This window comes from Tupaia chinensis, unplaced genomic scaffold (genome assembly GCF_000334495.1).
Source record: "Tupaia chinensis unplaced genomic scaffold, TupChi_1.0 Scaffold000098_1, whole genome shotgun sequence".
NCBI lineage: Eukaryota > Metazoa > Chordata > Mammalia > Scandentia > Tupaiidae > Tupaia > Tupaia belangeri.
Window position 1 is genome coordinate 1,075,666 of NW_006159560.1, and position 20,212 is coordinate 1,095,877.

Consider the following 20,212-nt stretch of genomic DNA (forward strand, 5'->3'; position numbering starts at 1 on the left):
CACACACACACACACACACACACTCTAACAAAACCTACTTAAGGGACTTTAACTTACTGTGCCCTTTAGGAACTGTCCCTAAGAGACATCAAGTCTGATGGCAATTCTGAACGTCTTCCACCAGGCTTCTGTGCAGCACTCCAAAAGGAGGAGGGAGGCGTGCCCAGGACAAACAGCTCACACAAAACGAAATACTCCTGTATGGGTGTACAGAGAGGGTGGGGGCACATCACAGTGCATTTTCAAAGTAGCTGGACTCGGAGGGAAGAGCTGAGAAACTAACGAGACACCCTGGCTGTCTAGCCAGCAAAGTCCAGACAGAGCTGGACACCAGCACTCCAGAGCACAGGACGGGAGACATAGCTTGGCTCAGAACCTAGCCACGTCCACTGCAGACCACGATGCCCAATGCCCAGCGTGGCGTTGCAGTCGCCAACATCGCCCACGAGTAACCGTAGCATTCGGAGCCCCAGCCCCAGCAGCCACAGATACCATCCTGACACAACAGCAATCTTAGAGCTGTCTAAAGAAGAAGAGGAAGAGTATGATGGGTGGGGCACTTCAGGAAACTGTCTGGGCTCGGCTAGGGAGTGGAAAGGCAGAGTCTGATCTCAGATAAAATAACTGCAGAGCTTCCAACACACAGTGACCTACGATCAATCACGTGCCTCTCCAAAAACACACTGAGATCCTGGGGTGTGTGCATGTACATGTGTGCACGTGGGTACATACTTGCGTGTGTATGCACATGTACAAATGTGCACTCTCACTATGTTCAGGAAGACTCCTCCGAGTTATCTAGGAACTTTAGAGCTGGAGAAGTTAAGTCTCCTGGGAACCCACACTCAGCCTACGAGCTGCACGCAGACCTAGGTAAAGGCTATGCTTGTGGGCCCTGCCTCTTCCCTGGATCCACATCAGCAGATCCAGATCCGGTTTAGACAGTGATGTGTATTCCCATGGCTGTGTGCCCAGAAGAGGTATCCTATACTCAGGTGGGTCCACTGGGGTGGTGGGTTTAGGGTAAGCATATGATAGTCTGGCTATTGAGAGGTGAGAGCAGGTAAACTAAGAAGAAAGTTCTGGAAAACTGTTCTCATTTTTAAAAAATTATTTATTTAATTTTATTTATTATTATTTTAAAATTTGACCAGAGAGAAAGTGAGAAACCCACCAGGTCCAGGACTCAAACTGTAGTTGACCATGTGGGAGTCTAGCACCTCAATCATCACACCACCTGGTGGCCCTCATTTTCTCACTAAAAAAAAGGAACACGAGGCCCTCTCTTCTGCTGGAGCAGAGTATGGCCATAAAATCTGGAAGGGAAGCAGCCACTTGCCCTCCTGAGAAACCAGCTAGAGACCCGAGGCTACAAGCCGAGAAAGAAGAAAAGAGAAGACAAATACTTTGGTCTTTGACGACATCATTGAGAATGTGAATTATCCCAGGAACTCCCTACGCATGTGTAACTGTGTGATCTAATCTATTTTCACAATGGAGTTAGCTGGCTCTGTCAGTTTTTGTTACTTGCAGCCCAAGGCATCCTTAGCCATACACCATGTAGCAAGGTAAATATCTCATATGCAGACTGTGTAAGGGATTTCAGGGACTCCTAAACAAAGACGAATCACAAATCACAAAAAAGTCCAAATTCACCATGATTTCTCAAATGGGTAAGTGTCAATACTGTCATCTCAGCTTTTCTTTCTGCCATATGCCAGGCCAGTATGTGACATGCTGATACATGACAGGCCTTGAGAAGGGCAGTTACTTGACGACACGCTCCTTTTAGAACTGTGCACATATATGTTATGGTGATAGAGGAATAATCTTGCTTCTGCTCCAAGAACAAAATTTCTCCCCACAATATAATTCTGGTGTATGCAAGATTTTCTTGTGTTTGTTTATTTTCTGACACCACCAGGAATCTCTGGCTCTCAAGAGTGCACGTCACACACATAGAGAAATCTATTCTAAATGAGGCAACTTGCTTTCTAAAACACACTCATCAGCCCGTGCTGCACGACTGACGGCATGCCACTACGCGCTGTGTTGATAGAGTCCATATATCCCAAACATTCCGGCTGATCGTGCATGCCATTCCAAGCATCTGAGATTCCCACTGCTTCCTCAGAACCCTTTTGGGAGAGCTCCACCCACACATACCACCACTGTTTCCACAGCAACCAATGGATTTCATAATGAGCAGGACTTGGAAGGAAAGAGATCAAGTGTGTGTGTTGGGGGGAAATCCATACACTGAACCAGAGAAGAACTTTTAAAATATTAAAAATCCAGCATAGCCTCTAAATGCTTATGCGTGAATACTAAACATGTTAGGAAAAAAAAAAAAAAAGACCTACACCCTTATTTAATATGCAAAGTCAATATCCATATCTGGAGACTCACACGCTGTTCAAATCAGCAAAAATGCAAAGCACAGGGATGGTAGGGAATTATGCAGCAAAGACTCCTGAGCAGGACACTCTTCTCTGATAACTCAGAGTTCGGCAGACCTGAAGCACGTGCGAGGCTTGGTTAGGGGCCCCGGGGTGACAGAGGAAACAAAGCATGTCAATCAAGACAATTCCCAACTCAAGCAGAGACATGACCTGGATGAAGATCCACATGAGGGGGTCAGGGGGTGGAGATTCGAGAGGAAGGCAGAGGTCAGATCTGCCAGCAGCATGCAGCCCCTGGGGGACAGCGTCCTGAAGCCACATGGCTCAGCCCTCTCCTGTCCATGACAGACTCGTCCACCTGAGGCCCCCGTAATCTGGGAATGCAACTTTGTGCAGGAGATACTCTGGGGTGATGGAACACATCCCTGTGTAAAGCTCCCACAAACACTCACCATCCTCGAAAATTGCTCCTATTTCAAAAGATAATTCCGAGCTATGCTCTGCTTCACATGGATACACGGCTCGGGCCTTCCGGTTGATGACGCTGAGAAGGGAACACAGAAGAAGAATTAAAATGTGAAACACTGGGAGAGCCAGACCTCCCCGTTCTCTAAACTCCCCAATTTCATTTGTATGTCACAAGTGGGGCAACTCCTGCCCCAAAAAAGACGTTAACGTGGAAGTGAACATCAGGCAAAGCCACAGGAGATGATGGGTTCAAACCCCAACCTTTCCTTGGGGAGTCACTGAACCACTTCACCTAATCTAATCCCCCGCCCCGCCCGGCGAGATGCCCTGTCCCACCGCTCTGCACTGTCAGAGCACGGGCACGTTCCCTGCCTCATCGCCCCAGGGTGTCTGTAGGGAAGCCAGCCTCTGGAGACAGGGCAGCCAGTGGAGGGACAGTGCGGGCACAGCAACGGGCTCTGCAACGAGCCACCGAGCAAACCTGTCTGGGACGACTACCTGCTCCCACACCCCTCTGGAGGGGGCTGGCCTTCTCCCTTGGGTTCGTTCTTTCTTTCTTTCTTTTTTATTTTATTTATTTATTTATTTTGAGAGGTTTTTGCTATGGGGCACGTGCGCTCACCAGAAAGAAAGACACAAAGAGATAGAAAGCAAGAAATCACCCCCCAGGGGGGATAGCCACACCACAATCCCGTCTCCTCCATTCTCCTCTTGGGATCCTGGGCATGCATGCACACACACACACCCGGTGTGAGTTTAAGCCACCGGGTCCAGGACTCGAACCATGGTCAACTACATGGGAATTCACTGACGTAGCCACTACGCCAACTGCTGGTCCTTCTTTATTTTTTTTTTAAGAGAGAGATATTTGCTCTCCGTGTGTGCTCACCAGAAAGACAGAGAGAGAGAAAGTGAGAAATCCCCCCCAAGGGATGGCCATGCCACAATCCCTTCTCCTCCATTATTCTCCTCTCAGGATTTTGGGCATGTGCACACACACACATGTGCCCATTGTGAGTTTCAAGCCTCCAGGTCCAGGACTTGAGCCATGGTCAGCCATGTGGGGAATCTATGCCATAACCACTATGCCACCTACTGGCTCTGGGTTTTCTCACCCCCACCCCCAGAAAGGCACACCCAGCTCAGCTTCTCACATGAAATGTGTCACACATCCTCTGTCCTCTAGCCAGAAACAGACACAGTGGGGAAAGATGGAAACCATGCCTTCAGTCCGATCTGAACTGGCAGGAGGAGCGGGTGAGTGGGGAGAACTGCATCAGCCGCAACCTGGAGGCAAAGGCTCGCTGAGGGCCAGCACCCCATCCTCGACAGGGGTGACACTCAACAGCCTCGTAAGTGAAAGTGTCCATGCCTGATCTGCCGTCCTTTGAGACAAACTGTGCTCTCTCTTCACGTGCCAGAACATCTTCTAAAATAAGCAGTGTCATGAGTGTACTGAGTCGTCAGAAAAGTCCCGACACAGGTTTGTGCAGGAAATCAGAAAAATACCTCATGGCATCCCCGATGACCCAGCACAACCAGCACCACAAGAGAGTAGGTTCCGGCAGGTGTCACATGAGGCAGACTTCTCCAAGAAACGTCCTTGCTCTTGGGACCAGCAGTTGGTGTAAGGGCTATGTCAGCTGGACTCCCATGTAATTGACAATGGTTTGAGTCCCGGACCTGGTGGCTTAAACTCACGCCAGGCGCGTGTGTGTATGTGCCCAAGATCCCGAGAGGAAAATGGAGGAGAAGGGATTGTGGTGTGGCCATCCCCCCCTGGGGGGTGATTTCTCGCTTTCTATCTCTCTGTCTCTCTCTGTCTTTCTGGTAAGTGTACACGCCCTATAGCAACAACCTCTACCAACAGGAAAAAAAAAAAAACCTTGCTCTTGTGCTGGGGCAAAGCCTGATACCGGCCATCAGCCAGGAGTCCAAGCAGCTGAGCAGGCCTTGTTTGGCAGAGAACACAGAACCCACTTGGGTTCCACTCACACAGCCGCTTCGACGGGCTGCTACCATATTTCACACCCTCCTCCAAACCACATACCTGTCAGGCGGCTTGTCAGCTACAGTGGCAGGAAGAGACAGAGGGAAAGGTGACCTGGGCGAAGGAGGGGTGGCAGCCGGAGTGGAGCTCGGTGTGGCTGAAGACTGCGGGTTAAGCCACTGGACCATGGACGAGCGCGTCTGGCTTGGGCTGAGGGCAGTGTGTGAAGGACAGAGTGAGTATAAATGCCACAGAACACCAAACACAGGACATGCCAATCTACTGGGTTGACAGAAAAGTCATGATGCATTTTTACATAGAAAAACGTGTCATGACTTTTCCAATGACCCAATATTACTAACTGGCAAGGATGCTGGTCCCCTCATTTCTCCTGAACAGTCGGGACAAAGCCCTCCCTGCCCTGTCCCAGCACTCTAGGCCAAACTGTAGATACCAACAGCTCAAAAACCAGCCTCAACCCCAAGCACGGGACAGCCATTGTACTCCTCCAGGTCTGTGAAAAGCTCCAGCCCTGTCCAGCCTAGCACCATATCAACTCGGTAATTAGAGAACCAGACCAATTGCTCAAAATACTGGCTAGGAACTCTGAGTTACTCATTTATTTCCTGCTTAAAAAAGAATAAGTGACAAGAATCTAGAGTCAAGCCCACACCTTATGACTGCAGAGGATCAACCCATAGACTTTTTTTTTTTTTTAAGAGAGGTTTTTGCTATAGGGTGCATGCTCTTGTCAGAGAGACAGAAAGCAAGAAATCACCCCCGGGGGGATGGCCACACCATAATTCCTTCTCCTCCATTCTCCTCTCGGGATTCTGGGCATGCACGCACACGTGCCCACATGACCTTTTTAAGTAGCCAGGTTCAGGACTTGAACCACAGTTGGCTACATGGGATCCAGCAACATAACCATTACACCATCTACTGGTCCTAATGTATCGCCTTTCAATGTTTCAAGTTTGTCATTGGTCACTCACACATGGCAACCCAGAAAACAACTGCCACTGGGAATCAGGATTTTTCTAGAGAGGGCCAGAGATTAGAGTTTAAGGAAAAATTGACAAATAGCAAAAGTCTTTGGTGAGTAGAGTACTCAAAATACTAAATTTAAAAAGAAAAAGTGAACATTGCCAGGTGTGTGTATGTGTGCCCAAAATCCTGGAGAGGAGGATGGGGACCAGTAGTTAGCTTAATGGCTATGTCGCTGTCGCTGGATTCCCATGTAGTCAACCACGGTTCAAGTCCCCGACCTGGTGGCTTAAACTCACGCCGGGCGCGTGTGCATGCATGCCCAAGATCCCAAAAGGAGAATGGAGGAGAAGGGACTGCAACATGGCCATCCCCCCTGGGGGGGGGGGGGGGTGATTTCTCTGGTGAGCGCATGCGCCCTATAGCAAAAATCTATCCAAAAAAAGAAGAAGAATGGAAGAGAAGGGATGGTGGCATGGCCACCCCTGCAGGGTAATTTCTCACTTTATATCTCTCTGTCTCTGTCTCTCTCTCTCTCTCTGTTCTCCAGTGAGCATATGCAGCCCTATAGCAAAAAACCTCTCTTAATAAAAAAAAAGTTAACTATAAGAGGACAGAGAACAGATCCCTGGTGGAGTTCCTAGCCATGGCGGGGGAGTCCAGTAAATATACACATTGCTCAGAATTACTCCTCAGCTGTTCCGGACCTGAGGTTTGGGACCATGGCACACAAAGCTGCCTTTGGAGCACATGATGAGAACACATGTCCCCTCAGTTATTCACACACACACACACACACACACACACACACACACTCTGACGTGTTCAGCATCTGCTCCGCCCAGTGCTCTTCCCCTCAAGTTCACCCTCGCAGCTAGCACCAGTTTCTTGTCCTCCCGTATTCCAGAGCATTACTGTCCATGCTTTCTCCTACAGCAGAACTAGCACTGCCTTCTGTCCACTGTCGCTTCACAGCAGTCCCCAGGCTGCTCTTTTCTCCCCTCTTCTTCTCCCCCAGGAGAATGTTCTGTTCTCACGGCGCCACACCCACAATGCATTGCCCACATGGTCTCCTGGCAAGGCCCCGGCCCCATTCCTCCCATACTGTGGCCACACTCAGCGCCCTAAGCCCAGGGCTATGCCATCTGCCTCCCTGAGGCACTCGTCCTCCTGCCCACAGGATGGGCCTGCCCATGGCCTCCATGCAGACAGGCCTGCCTTCCGCCTCACGCATCTCCTATCTCTGGCCCTCCTCTGCCTCTCTCACCCACACACCTTCCCCAAAGGCCCATCACACACAGGAACACAAGGACAGGTCATGTTAGCTGTTCTCTGATGGCACCAGGGGACCAGGTGGTCTGGCCTTTGTGGCAGGATCGGGTCTTTCGTTCTTTCTGTAGACCTCAGAGAGCTGGGCAACAGCTCGGCACATCAAATCTTCAGGCCACATCTAAGAGACCGGTTAACAGGTTCAAATCCTCACACTGGAGTCCGTACACCAGGTGCATACTTTTATAAATCATGTGCATTACTGGCGTGGTGGGTGGGTACTGACTACATACCAAGGTTCCTCTCCATTGGTCAGTAAAGGGGGAGGGAGCATTTAGAAAACATTCTTCTCCAGAGAACGTATATACAATTCCCCTACCTGGCCATTTATTTGGGAGCCATCAAACCTACTTCATCCCAAGCCAAAAGAGCTATAAATCTAAAATTTGATCCATACCACCAGCCACAAAAGTCCCTCAATCGTTTAGAAGACTGTAATTCAGTAGAAGTCATAGGGTCTTACTAATCGGGGAGGCAAGGAGAGGGAGGTGGGAGTGAATGACAGGGAATTTCAGGCTGCAGTTTGCTAAACAATCACAATCTCGGAGGTGGTGGGGGTGGGAGAGGACATTCTTGCCACACCCACACCCTGTCAGCTCTTCCTCATCATGAAGAGTCAAAGGATTAAAGGATGGCCGTTCATCAGCTTAGAAGGAGGGCAGCTATGGGATGAGGAAAAGTAACAAGATTTAGAAGGCCCTTTAAAAATACGGATTATGCATTTTATACCTATTATCTACTTAATCCTTTTTTTTTAAGTGTTTTAGGTTCTTTTTTTTTAATGTGCATGCGTGTGTGTGTGTGTGTGTGTGTGTGTGTGTATGAAAGGGCTGTTAGAGCAGCAGGCAGAGAAGAAAAGGGCTGTACCTCAGCCTGTCCTCTACCCCCTCCAGAAACCCAAACTCGAAGGGGTTACCCTGGTCCAGGCTTAAGCTCTTCACAAGAGTCTGTTTTGTTTTTGCGTTTTCTGTGACCTTTTTGTTGTCATTCGACATAGACAAGGGAACTTCAAAAAGTTCACGGTAAAATGGTACAAAAAGAATTTTCAGTTTATTTAATAAATAATTCCTTCTATGCAAGAAAGGCAAATGCAGAGAGACACAGTCAGTCAGATGCCTCCTGGTCTCAGCTGGCCTAGATGACAGGCACACTGGTTCACTCAGCTTGACCAGGAATGCAAACTCAGGGCCTTCCCTACACAGGTCCATATCACCACTATGCCACCTCTTTGCCCAAGTTGCAAAAAAAAAGTCAAACTCCAAGTATAGAGCGTTCATCGTTTGCATTTCCATAAAGTTTTTAAAGATCCCTATGTGTGTGGACGTGCATAACCTGGTCTAACCAGTCCACCAAGATAATAACACCACTTCAGACTTAATCCTCAAGACTTAAATTTCTGTATTTGAGTTTCTGGAGGCTACTCCTAGCATCACAGAAGCCCCAGCTAGATACTTTTGGACCTCAGAATCCCACACAGGAACACAGTCTGCAAAGGAGGAAGAAAATGCGAGTCCGGAAACTGTCTATGGAAATGAAGCGGTAACTCATGTGGACAACCGGACGCCCTGTGGAAAAGAAACCCTCTGGGAAGGAGTGGGGACGAGGCCAGAGGGAGTGCACGAACGTGCTCAAGTCAGTCCTGAAACGAGCTCTAGCCTCAGCCGGCAGAGGTCACACAGTAGTGACTCCCAAAAGCAAACCGATCATATCTTTTTGAAGGCAGAAAGTGTAAATATGAGTATCATTTCCTGCTTTTCAGAACTTGGGTAATATTTTTGTGTAATAAAGATGAAAAATCTGAAAAACCATGTAGTTAAAAAGCAGTAGAGGAAAACATTTGATTGTTTATTTATTTATTCTTTAGGTTTTCACCATAGGGCATGTGTTCTTAATGGAAACAAAGAGAAAAGTGAGCAATCACCCCCCAGATGGGATGGCCATGTCACAATCCCTTTTGCTCCATTCTCCTCTCAGGATTTTGGGCACACACACGCACACGTCTGGTATAATTTTGAAGCCACCAGGTCCAGGACTGGAACCATGGTCAGTCATATAGGAGTCCAGCATCTTAGCCACCATGCCACCTGCTGGCCCCAGAAAACATTAGTTTTCCATGAGAACTGAACCAATGTTCAATGAGAACATTTGGAAGGAATACTAGGCATTGGGAGGTGGCAGCCTACAGTCGAGCTCTAGCAATGTTTTCTGAAGCAGGGCCCCAGGAGGGAAGTGAGCTCTAAGACACCCACAGACGACAGAAACTGACTGTCGTTCCTGTGTACCTAGAATGGCTCTAGCCGCTTATCCATTGAAGGCAATTCTCGATGAGTCTCTCACGGTCCTGACACCTAGTGAGTGGGAGGCCTGCCACCCTTGTTCTGGACTCTCTCTCCCAGGGTATCTGCAGAGCAAATGGCCTTGGAAGAAAGGAGTTGTCTCTCTGGGACAAAGAGAAGACTTCGCTCATCCCAAGAAAATTGGATTTTCTTTTTCTTTCTTTCTTTTTAAATTACATATAGGTCTTTTTTTGTTTTCTTTTTTAAGTTTATTTACTTCTTCCTAGAGAGAAAAAGAGAAAGCACGTGAGAAACAGAGAGGCATTCCCCACAGGGCCCTCAGGCTGTGATCCACAGCCCTGTCCCAGCCAACCTGCATCACGAGCACTGGTACATCTTGAGCTTGAGGAGGCCTCAGGAAGTGAACCCAGAACCTTTCCCATACAGGTCTCCTTGTTGTTGCTATGCTACCACCTGGCCCAGATCTGAGATAGAATTTCTTTTTCATTCTTTTTTTTTTTTTTTCCTTTTTCCTTTAAATAGATTTTTGCTATTGGGTACAGGTGCTCGCAGGAAAGACAAAGAGACAGAAAATGAGAATCAGCCCCCAGGGGGCACAGCCATACTCTCGGGACCTTGGGCACACATGCACACACATGCTTGGTGTGAGCTTTAAGCCACCAGGCCCGGGACTTAAACCACAGTAGACCACATGGAAGTTCAACAACATAACCGTTATGCCGTCTGCTGGTCCCAGATTTGGGCTAGAATTTCTAGGCTCTGGGTTCCTCTCCTGTAACGCCAGCATGCAGGTGTTACCTGCCCAGATTACGTCCTGTGGAAACTGAGTCTCAGGGAAAGGAAACAGAGACTCTGGCTGTAATTATCACTCTGCCTGGGAGTCCCAGGGCTCCTACAGCACCGGGGAACCACAGCCGGCCATGCAAGCAGCTTGCAAGCCTCATACAACATCAGGCCCTTCCCAGTTCTTGTCAGAACCATCCCAGGCGAGCAGAGAAAACAGTCACTCAGAGGAGATACGACCCTGGCTGAGAAAGCCTTTGGGTTAAAGATCAAAACTAACTGATGATGTAAGAATGAAAACTCAGCATATGCTAGAATACAGTGGAATATTTTAAAAGTCCTCTCCTATCATTTCCCAAATTTAGACTTTTGAAAAATCTGCTTATTTCTTTCTTTCTCCTGCCCCTTTAACTAGATTTTTGATTAGTAAGCATGGCGTGAGCACAAAACACCACTACTTAATAATGAGCTACAAAGCAATTACAAATGCACCTAAGAGCCATGTGTTCCATGAAAGCCAAGTTGTTTGTGATCTGCAGGATGAAGAAAGAGGTCGACTCTTCCCAAAAGGCAGAAACTACACCTACCATGACAGAAATAGGTTAAGCAGAACTATGAACCTGTTCACTGCCTTTCCAATTTAACACACGGAACTAACAATCTTCTAAAACAGGACTCCTACTCCATTCTCAGTGCAGAAAAGCCACCGATACTACCATTATCACCTTCCATTGAGAAGGACTGTTTTGTTCTTAAAGAAAGGGGACATGGGCCAGCCAGAGGCACGTTGGTTACAGCGGCTGGATCCTACATGGCCAACTGCATGGTTCAAGTCCTGGACTCGGGAGCGTGAAAAACATGCAGGGCGTGTGTGTGTGCATGCCCCAAATCCCAAGAGAATAGAGAAGAGATTACAGCATAACCATGCTCCATGAGGGTGCTCTCTCTCTCTCTCTCTCTCTCTCTCTCTCTTCCTCCCTCCCTCCTTCCCTCCCTCCCCCCAACAAACACATGTGACCTCTAGGCAAATCTAAAGAAAAGAAAAAGGAATAAAAAGGAGACAGAGATAAACAAGAGCATTCCCCTAAAAATACAAGATGTTAAACTGCAAAGTCAGAAATACATTTCTGAAAATATTCATATCTTTTTCCACTCATGCTAGAGGGTGGGCACGTGCACGAGGGTGCTGGGGAAGCACTGTCCCAGGGCTTGGCCCTGACTCCTCCAGTCCCGCAGCCAGCCAGAGCACTTTCAGGCTAGGCAGGTGGGGACTCAGACCGTAGCTGGCACGTGGCTTCCAGCTCCGCAGTCTGGAAGAGGCTGCACCTGAAAATAAAAATTCCACCTGGCTATTCCTAAGGCAACAGAGAAGTTTCCTATGCCTGGTTGGCTGGGGTTGGTGCAGGAGCTGGGGGGGGGGGGGGAAGTGAAGAACCAAATATGCTTCTGCGGAAGGGAGAGGGAACTCCCACCTGTATACTGGGTGGTCTTCATAAAAGTCACGACGCATTTTTGCAAAGAAAAAGGTCAGGACTTCCCCAATGACCCAATAAAAGATGAACAGCCCCGCTTTGGGAAGGCAGACTTGGGTTTAGGGAGACCCCCTGTGGCTTATGCTGGAGAGAGGGGTAGAGGCGGCAGGAATGTGTACTCAGGAGTGTGTTTTGATCCAATGGAACATATCGGCAGTCCCATGCTGCTTCTGAGTCAAACTGTGATCCAATCTTACCAGACTCTACGCCCCGCGCATAGTGAAAGCTTTCTGGCAGCAGAAGAGCACATACTTTTAAGAAATGGAGGGAAGGGGGTCAGGGCCTTAACTACTACAGCCCCGCACCAGCTGCTCTGGTCTCCGGGAACCTCCTGCATTTCTCGCATAGCAGGGACGGGTCAGGCTTGGGGCGGCGCTGGCAACAGGAGTCCCCAGTTCCAGGCCTGTACACACTGACTGCGATTTGCAGTCCAGAGGCGGTACAGCAAGGAGAGGGCATATCGAGGAAAGAAATAACTGCTTATTTGAAGTGACTAAGTCTCCCCAAATACCAAGATATTTGACTCTGACTCCATGATGCCGGAATCCAATCTGAGGTTTGAGCTGGAATAAATAAAGCCTCATCTGCCAGGTCTCCGAGCAGAAGCTCGCACGTTAGTGGAATGATCTTTCACGCCAGTCTGGGAAATGTACAGCAGAAGTCTGGAACAGCTGTCCTGGGCAAAAGTGTTTGAAAATGTTACTCCAGACAGAGGGAAATATTGCAGATCGTGAAGTATGGGCAAGTCTCTGTTCAAAGACACGCCACGGTTATTCCTTAGTGCCAGAGAGGGAGGGCTCCATCGTGAGCACACGGGTTTTGAACGAGGACGAGGGGACACATGGCAGAGAGGCAAATGCCTGGGCCCAGCGTGTCGCCATCACCCACAGCGCGGGCGGGAGGCCTTCGCTGCCTGTTAAGAGGGTTCAAAATGGTCCGATTCGCTCGTCATCTGCGGTCTGAGAATGATGTGATAGACCCTGAGGACACCCGAGGGACTATGTCACCACCCGCTCTCCAGGAGCGCCCAGCCAAGATGGCAGAGAACGACCAGTTAACAATCATAGCGCAGTGTGCTGAGGGCCATGGAGGGATCTGCCTGGGGTCCCTTGAGGAAATAAAAGAGGGAGCATCTGGAAAGGCTTCCTGGAGGAGGAGGTGCCCATGCTGAGCTGATATTGCCACCGTTGCTATCATCGCCACCTCCTCAGACCCCGTCTTGTGTCAGGGAGGAGTGCCCGGCACCTGCGAGACTCTGCCTGCTGACACCAACTGGCTTCTTCCCAACGACCCTGTCACTTCACGTTCCATATGAGAAGAATCCCAGAACGATGAACGTGCCGGACTCAAGGTTGTGTGAGTGGCAAACCTCCATCTGATAAGGCAGCTCAGAGCCATGGCTTCAGGCCCTCCGAGAGGACTGACAAGAGATGTGTGTGGAGAGACATGCGGGAGGCCGGACCTGAGCTAGCCACGGCAAAGAGGCTACTGCAGCTCATCACGCGACCACGCGTGTGCAAACTGCCACTCTGCAGAGGCACGGGTTCCAAAGCCCCGCTGCCCTTCGCTGGCTACACGTCCACTTGCGGCTCCTTCAGCCCCTATGGTCATTGCTTTCTTTATAAACAGAAGAAGGGCAACCACTCGTAGCCAGAGGCCACGGTGAGAAGACTGGGAATGACTTCGATGCGCTCCCAGAGGCCGACGCGCGGCCGTGGCCACTCCATGCTCGAGCGCCATCCATACCCGAAGCTGGGCCAAGTGCCCTACCTCCTAGTCCCGGTGTCCTCAGCTAAAACGGAGAAGGTGATTTATTAACAGGCTGGCGCCCCGGAAGGTTGCAGTGAGACAGCGGAGAAAAGCCCTCAGAGTGACTAGAGCACAGAAGTCCCCAATGAAGCCCTCGTTACTGTCACGCATCTGAGTCTCGCGTCTGGGGTTACGTCCTCACTAGCACGTCATTTTCTTCACTAAAACACAGCAAGTAAGCTAGGTGAAGGGAGAGATTACAGATATGAAGTGGCTGTCACCACTCAGAATGTAACAGCAATGGAGCCCACAGGTGGCGTGGAGGTTCAGGCGCTGGATCCCCACATGGCTGATGGCAGTTTGAATCCCAGACCCAGTGGCTTGAAAAGCATGACAGACATGTGCGTGCCTACCCAAAATTCTGAAGGGGAATGAAGGAGAAGAAAGTACAGTGTGGCCATCGCTCCTGGGGGGTGATGTCTCACTTTCCCTCTCTCTGTCTCTCTCTAGCAAGCACAAGTGCCCTACGGGGAGGGGGGGTAATAATAATATTTTTAAAAGGTTGCTAAATGCAATGTGGTATCCTGAATTACAACCTGGAACAGAAAAAGAACGTGAGTGAAAAAAATGGTCCCAATAAAGTCTCCAGCTGAGTTAACAGTACCGTAACATCACTAATCTTTCATTTCTAACAGAGGGGCCAGAATCCAGCAAGATAGGAACAGGAATAAATGGCAGGTGAAGGATTTACAAGAATTCTTCATACTACCTTTATAACTTCTCTGTGAATATCAAAGTATTCTGAAAACAGTTTAAATAATAGGTTATTGTAATGCCAACAACCCCAAACAAATATTTCAACCACTGAAACATCAAGGCCTTCTGAAACCACGACCACATGTTGAAGCCACCCAGAATCCATAAGGAAAGACATGCCAAGATTGTGTTTAGAAGTCACTGAGGGCTGGTCACGGGAACCACTGCGTAAGGGAGTCAGAGTCCACATGGGAGGCCACGGTTTGAATCCCAGGACTTGCGGCTTGAAAACAGTTTGCTGGGTGCATGTGCATGCCCCAAACCCTGACAGGGTAGAGGAACGGAGAAGAGATTGTGGTGACCACATCCCATTAGAGGTGCTCTCACCGTCTCTGGCCCCTTTGTGGCAATTAAGGAAAAAAAAAAAAGTCACCCACACTACACACGTCATGACACATTAGAGTTAGCTACACGATTTGAAACTGGGTTTCAAGAAACAGGGACTTTCCCAAACAAATTCGTTTTTTTTTTTTTTAAGAATCATTTAATTTTATTATTAATATCATTATCATTATTATTTTAATTCAACAGCGAGAAATGGGGGCAGGGGACAATGAGAAAGTAAGCTGCCAGATCCAGGACTTGAACAGCTGGCCAGGTGGGAGTCCAGCACCCTAACCACCAAGCCACCTGCTGACCCTCAACAAATTAGTTTTGACTATACAGTGGACTGAGGCCGGTAAGCTTTTCCCATAAAGGGCCAGGCAATAAACAGTCTGGGCTCTGCGTGCCAGCCGTTCTCTCTGTTCTCAGCCCTGCAGCTGAGACCTAGGTGATGAAGGGTGCTGTGTTCCAATAAAACGCAATTCACAAAAGCAGGTGGCGTCACCCCTGGATTAGCTGGACCAAGTGGGATGCCATTTGGAGAGGGGCAGCACAGGGGAAGACTGAGGATGGGGGAATCTGGGGTTGTACTGAGGATGGCGAACTCTGGGCTTGAGAAGCCCCTGCTCCAGCCTCCTCTCCCCCTGTGTCAGCTCCGTGGAGCCCCCCAGTTCTTCCCTGAAGCAGAAGCAGTTCAACTGCTCCCACCTCGCCCACGCAGAGGTGAGCCCGATACATCAAGCTGTAAAATCAGCAACTTGTTAACCCTTGAGAAGAAAGACATCTCCTGCAGGGGAGGTTCAGGCAGGGAGAGAAGGAAGGGCACTGCAGGAGATCGCTCCAGCCCTGGAGATCTCTCAACGTCGCTCCCCGGGTGCACTGCCTCGGTTCTGCTGAGAGCTGCGCTGTCTCAGAATCTCGACTCTGAGCAGCATTCCGCTCCAAGAGTGCTCCTCGCATCCTATTTTCCTTCCTTCAGGATGACCCCTGGGAGTAGGTGAGAGAGCTGAACTTTGGCATGCTAGTTGAACAGAAAAAGAACCAGGGCTTCGTTTCAGAAAATTACAGGGGTTTGGAGGTCAGAAAGTACTGTCCTGCACGGTTGCTGACAGGAACATTTCTATCAGCTCAATTCTTTTTTCTTTCTTTCTTTCTTTTTTTTTTTTAGATTTCTGCTGTAGGGCATGTGTGCTTAATGGAGAGACATGAGAGACAGAGAGTGAGAAATCATCCCCCTGCGGAAATGGCCACATGGCAATCCCTTTCCCTCTATTCTCCTCTCGGGACTTTGGGCATGCACACACACGTGCCCCAAATGAGTTTTAAGTCACTGGGTCTGGGACTTGAACTGTGATCAGCCAAATGAAAATCCAACACCTGAACCACTCTACCATCTGTGAGCCCCTTAGCTCAATTCTTGAGTGGAAAGCAGCCGCATCCCACGTGAGAGAGGTGCTTCATGGGTTGCCTGTTGGGATAGGAGAGATACTGTATGACAGAATAACTGGCAGATTTGGGTGGATCCCGATGGGCTCCCCAGGTTCGATCCTGGATATCCAAGGGTTTATTCTCAGAGGCTCTTACGAAGGGAATTTTCAAGCAGAGCGCTCTGGGAATAACTATGATAACCTCTGTAAACACCACCCGGGCCCAGCAACCCACCACCAGGCCTGTCTCCAAAGAGAAGGGGATCAGTGGGTTGTAACTACCTGCATTCCCGTGCTCCCTGCAGTGCTAGTCACGGTGGCCAATATACACAGACACCCTGTCCATTCGACAGGCCAACGGATAAAAGATGTGGTGTATGAACCGTCTTCGGCTACTGGGAAGAATGTCACCTGTCCTTTGAGGCTCCATGGGTAGGGGGCATTATGTTAACAGACATAAGTCAGACACAGAAAGAGAGAGACCATGCGTCCTCACATGAGGAAATTTAAAAAGATGACCTCGGAGAAGGAGTAGAACAGTGATTACAGAGGCTAAGTGGGGGAGGCAGAGGAGAGGAGAGAGAGGGAGACACAGAGAAGACGGAGAGCAGAATATTGGATAATGGGTACCAAATTACAGGCAGGTAAGTGACAAGTTCTGGTATCACATACTACAACAGGGTAACTGCAGTCCACAACAGTTCACTGTGGATGTCAGATCGGCTAAGAAAAGATTCTGAATGTTTCCAACAGTAGGGGTAATTACCGTATTTATCAGTACACGCCATAATTCTTACTGAAAAAACACACTGTAACCCATTAACGTGTCCAAGCATGTCAGTAACAAAATTAGGGGCTAGCGGGTGGCATGATGGTTTAGGCGCTGGCCTCCCACATGGCTGACCACAGTTGGAGTCCTGGACCTGGAGACTTGAGAATCAGGCCAGGTACATGAGAGTACTTGTCCAAAGTGCCAGGAGGAAAATGGAAAAGGAACTGCAGCATGGCCATCTCCCCTTCGGGGTGATTTCTCACTTTCCCTCTCACTGTCTCTGTCTCTCTCCCTGGCAAGCAGATACACCCTACAGCAAAATAAATAAATAAATAATATAATATAAAATTTAAAAATAACTTTTAAGAAACAAATAAACAAAACAAAACGTCAGGTCAGTATCTGAGGCTTCTCTGAGGCTAGAAAGTTTAGCTGCCTAAGCTACTGGGTGAGAAGATTTGGTAACAACCGGGAAGTTGGGGTCAAGGTAAACCAAGATCAGGTTCGGTCTGAGAGGGAAGGAGAGTCCTAGCAGGTGGCTGCCTGGAGCCCTCAGGGGAGCAGCGATTGGATTTCATTACATGAGGGATCTCGAAACAGCACCACAATCCGGAGGGCGGAGGCAATTAGTCCCCTTTTACACATAATCTTGCTAGGCTGGGGTTTGCTTCGACAACTTATGTAAGGTCTCTAAGGCTTTAAGAAGCAGAACGACCATGCTAAGGCAGGTCTGTGTGACCCTCAAATCAGTGCTTTGCCAGCCTCACTGTCTTCCAGCTAGGAAAGCTCACGAGGTCTCTGCCTTATTTAGATACTCAGGCACAGCCAGCCAGTTCACAAACAGCCGGTTACAGAATACAACAGCAGCGTCACCCAAGAACATCTACACTGCAGCCACAAAAATCAACAAAATGAGGGAACCAGCAGTTAGCGTAATGGCTATGTCGCTGGACTCCCACGTAGTCGACCGTGGTTCGTGACCCGGACCCGGTGGCTTAAAACTCACGCCGGGCGCGTGTGCGTGCGTGCCCAAGATCCCGAGAGGAGAATGGAGGAGAAGGGATTGCGGCGTGTCCATCCCCCCTGGGGGGTGATTTCTCGCTTTCTTGTCTCTATGTCTCTCTCTGTCTGTCTGGCGAGTGCATGCGCCCTACAGTGAAAATCTCTCCAAAAAAAAAAAAAAATCAACAAAAAAGCAGAAAAGAAACAGCAAAACTAATGCAAGATTTAATTATGTTTAAGGTCTTCAGCAATAGGAAAACGACTACAAAATTCAGAAATGTGTCTTTTATTTTACAAATAACTTTCCAATAAGGGCCTTTAGAGTTATATAGACAATCAACATGGCTTAAAAATGAAGTCATGCTGGCAAGCAGTGTGGTGGTTAAGGTGCTAGACTCTCATGTGGTGGTTCCAGTCCCAGGCCTGGCAACTTGCTTTCCCATTTTCTCTTTCTGGTCAAATTAAAAAATAATAATAGGGACCAGCAGATGGTGTAATGGCTATGTCGCTGGACTCCAATGTAGTCGACCGTGGTTCGAGTCCCAGACCAGGTGGCTTTAACTCACGCTGGGCGTATGTACGTGTGTGCCCATGATCCTGAAAGGAGAATGGAGGAGAGATTGCTGTGTGGCCATCCCCCTGGGGGGAGATTTCTCGCTTTCTGTCTCTCTCTTTCTGGCAAGTGCACATGCCCTATAGCAAAAACCTCTCCAATAATAATAATAATAATAATAAAACTAAATAATTATTTTACAAAAAAGGAAACCTTGAAGTTCAGAAGCTGTGGTTCCAGCACAGCAGAGGAAGCCATGCACTAGGCCACGCACAGGTGCCAGATGGACAACACGAACACCAGAGAGACCCTAGCAAGCCACTGCCCACGTGTATGGAAGGACGGAGGATGCCAAGTCGGCATGACAAAAATTGAAGAACATGTACAAGACAAAAGTGATACCCCAGAACGAATATGACTAGACATTTAAGGTTAATGGCCAAGCACGCAGGCCCTGTGATTAGCTTAAAGAGCCTTCCTGAGGCTGGAGGGAGACACCTGCGTATCTTATTTCTCATAAAGAGATTATGGCTGGCCCCCTCCCGTTGTGTCAAAATTCTCTCCTGTGGTATCAAATTCCGAGTCTCTCGGCCCTGCTGTGGGGTAGGAGGCCCTCCTCCCCATATCTTGGCCAAGGTGTTAGATGATAAATATGCAGCAACCAGATTCAAGAGTTTAGTCCCCACAGATAAGTATAAGCTACAGCCCGTGGTTAACACAGGGTCGTGCTCCCCCTTCAGCACGGGGCAGTGGCCAGCTGACTGCACAGCTGCCTCACTGGGTCTCAGAATCAGGGTGTGGGGGATACCTATACTCAAACAGTCTCCCCATATTCAACTAGACAGTTTCAATCCGTATGGCAAAACGAGTCTAAGAGAACCATTGGTCACTGGGACAGACAGAGCAGGGGTCAAAACCTCTCCTATGTCCCTTACTACTTGAGTGGCTTGAGCCAATTTTGCTATACTCTTCATGGGCTGTTTCTGTATCTTTAAAAATAAAGAGCTACTGGGACCAGCAGTTAGTGTAATGGCTATGTCGCTGGATTCCCATGTAGTCGACTATGGTTCATGTCCCAGACCCGGTGGCTTGAACTCACACCGGGCACATGTGCATGCATGCCCAAGATCCCGAGAGGAGAATGGAGTAGAAGGGATTGCGGCATGGCCATCCTCCGTGGAGGGGGGATTTCTCGTTCTCTGTCTCTCTGTCTCTCTCTGTCTTTCTGGCGAGTGTATACGCCCTATAGCAAAAACCTTTCCCCCCAAATAAATAAATAAATAAATAAAGAGCTATTGAGTCTGCGGGGTTGAGGTAGCCTTAAGATGAAGCATTATTTACAAGGCAACTAAAGCAAAATCTGATTATCTCATGATACTTAATGCCCCATAGTCTTTGATCCTGAGCAATTCAAGAGGGCAGCTATCTGGATCGACACTTCTCTGCAGCCTCCCTAAAAGCCCCAGCCTCTGCTAATGCAAAAGACTCTACCCCTTCAAATCTCCATGTCCGCAAGAGCTCCAAGGAGCTGACCTCTGAGCATGGCTGAAATGGCTGCTGGGCCCTCCCTGCCCCTCAGGCCTTTTCTTCCTCAAACTGGACCTGCCTCAGCTCTGCTCTTCCTGCACCCACCAGTGACCAGATGCACTGAGCCGAGGCAGCGCCCTGGCCTGTGGCAGGCAGTCAGCCATGAGTGGGCAGCCCTAAGAGAAAAGTGAAAGGATCCAAAAGACCCAAGCAAGCATTTTGGTCAACGCCCTAATCCCCAAATAAGCATTTTG

At 48.9% G+C, this 20,212-nt stretch overlaps 1 protein-coding gene across 2 annotated transcripts in view; it reads right to left on the reverse strand.

Moving 5' to 3' along the window:
* Positions 1 to 20,212, reverse strand: part of ARHGAP10 (Rho GTPase activating protein 10) — a 366,526-nt gene that overhangs the window by 9,103 nt on the left and 337,211 nt on the right. Inside the window, exons 21-22 of one of the 2 annotated variants that reach the window (XM_006143418.3) lie at positions 4,921 to 5,070; positions 2,855 to 2,946 (exon numbers count right to left, since the gene is read on the reverse strand). In XM_006143418.3, the coding sequence (XP_006143480.1) occupies positions 2,855 to 2,946; positions 4,921 to 5,070 (242 nt within the window). The remainder of the gene's footprint in view (positions 1 to 2,854; positions 2,947 to 4,920; positions 5,071 to 20,212) is intronic. The other variant, XM_027769930.1, reaches the window with a different exon arrangement.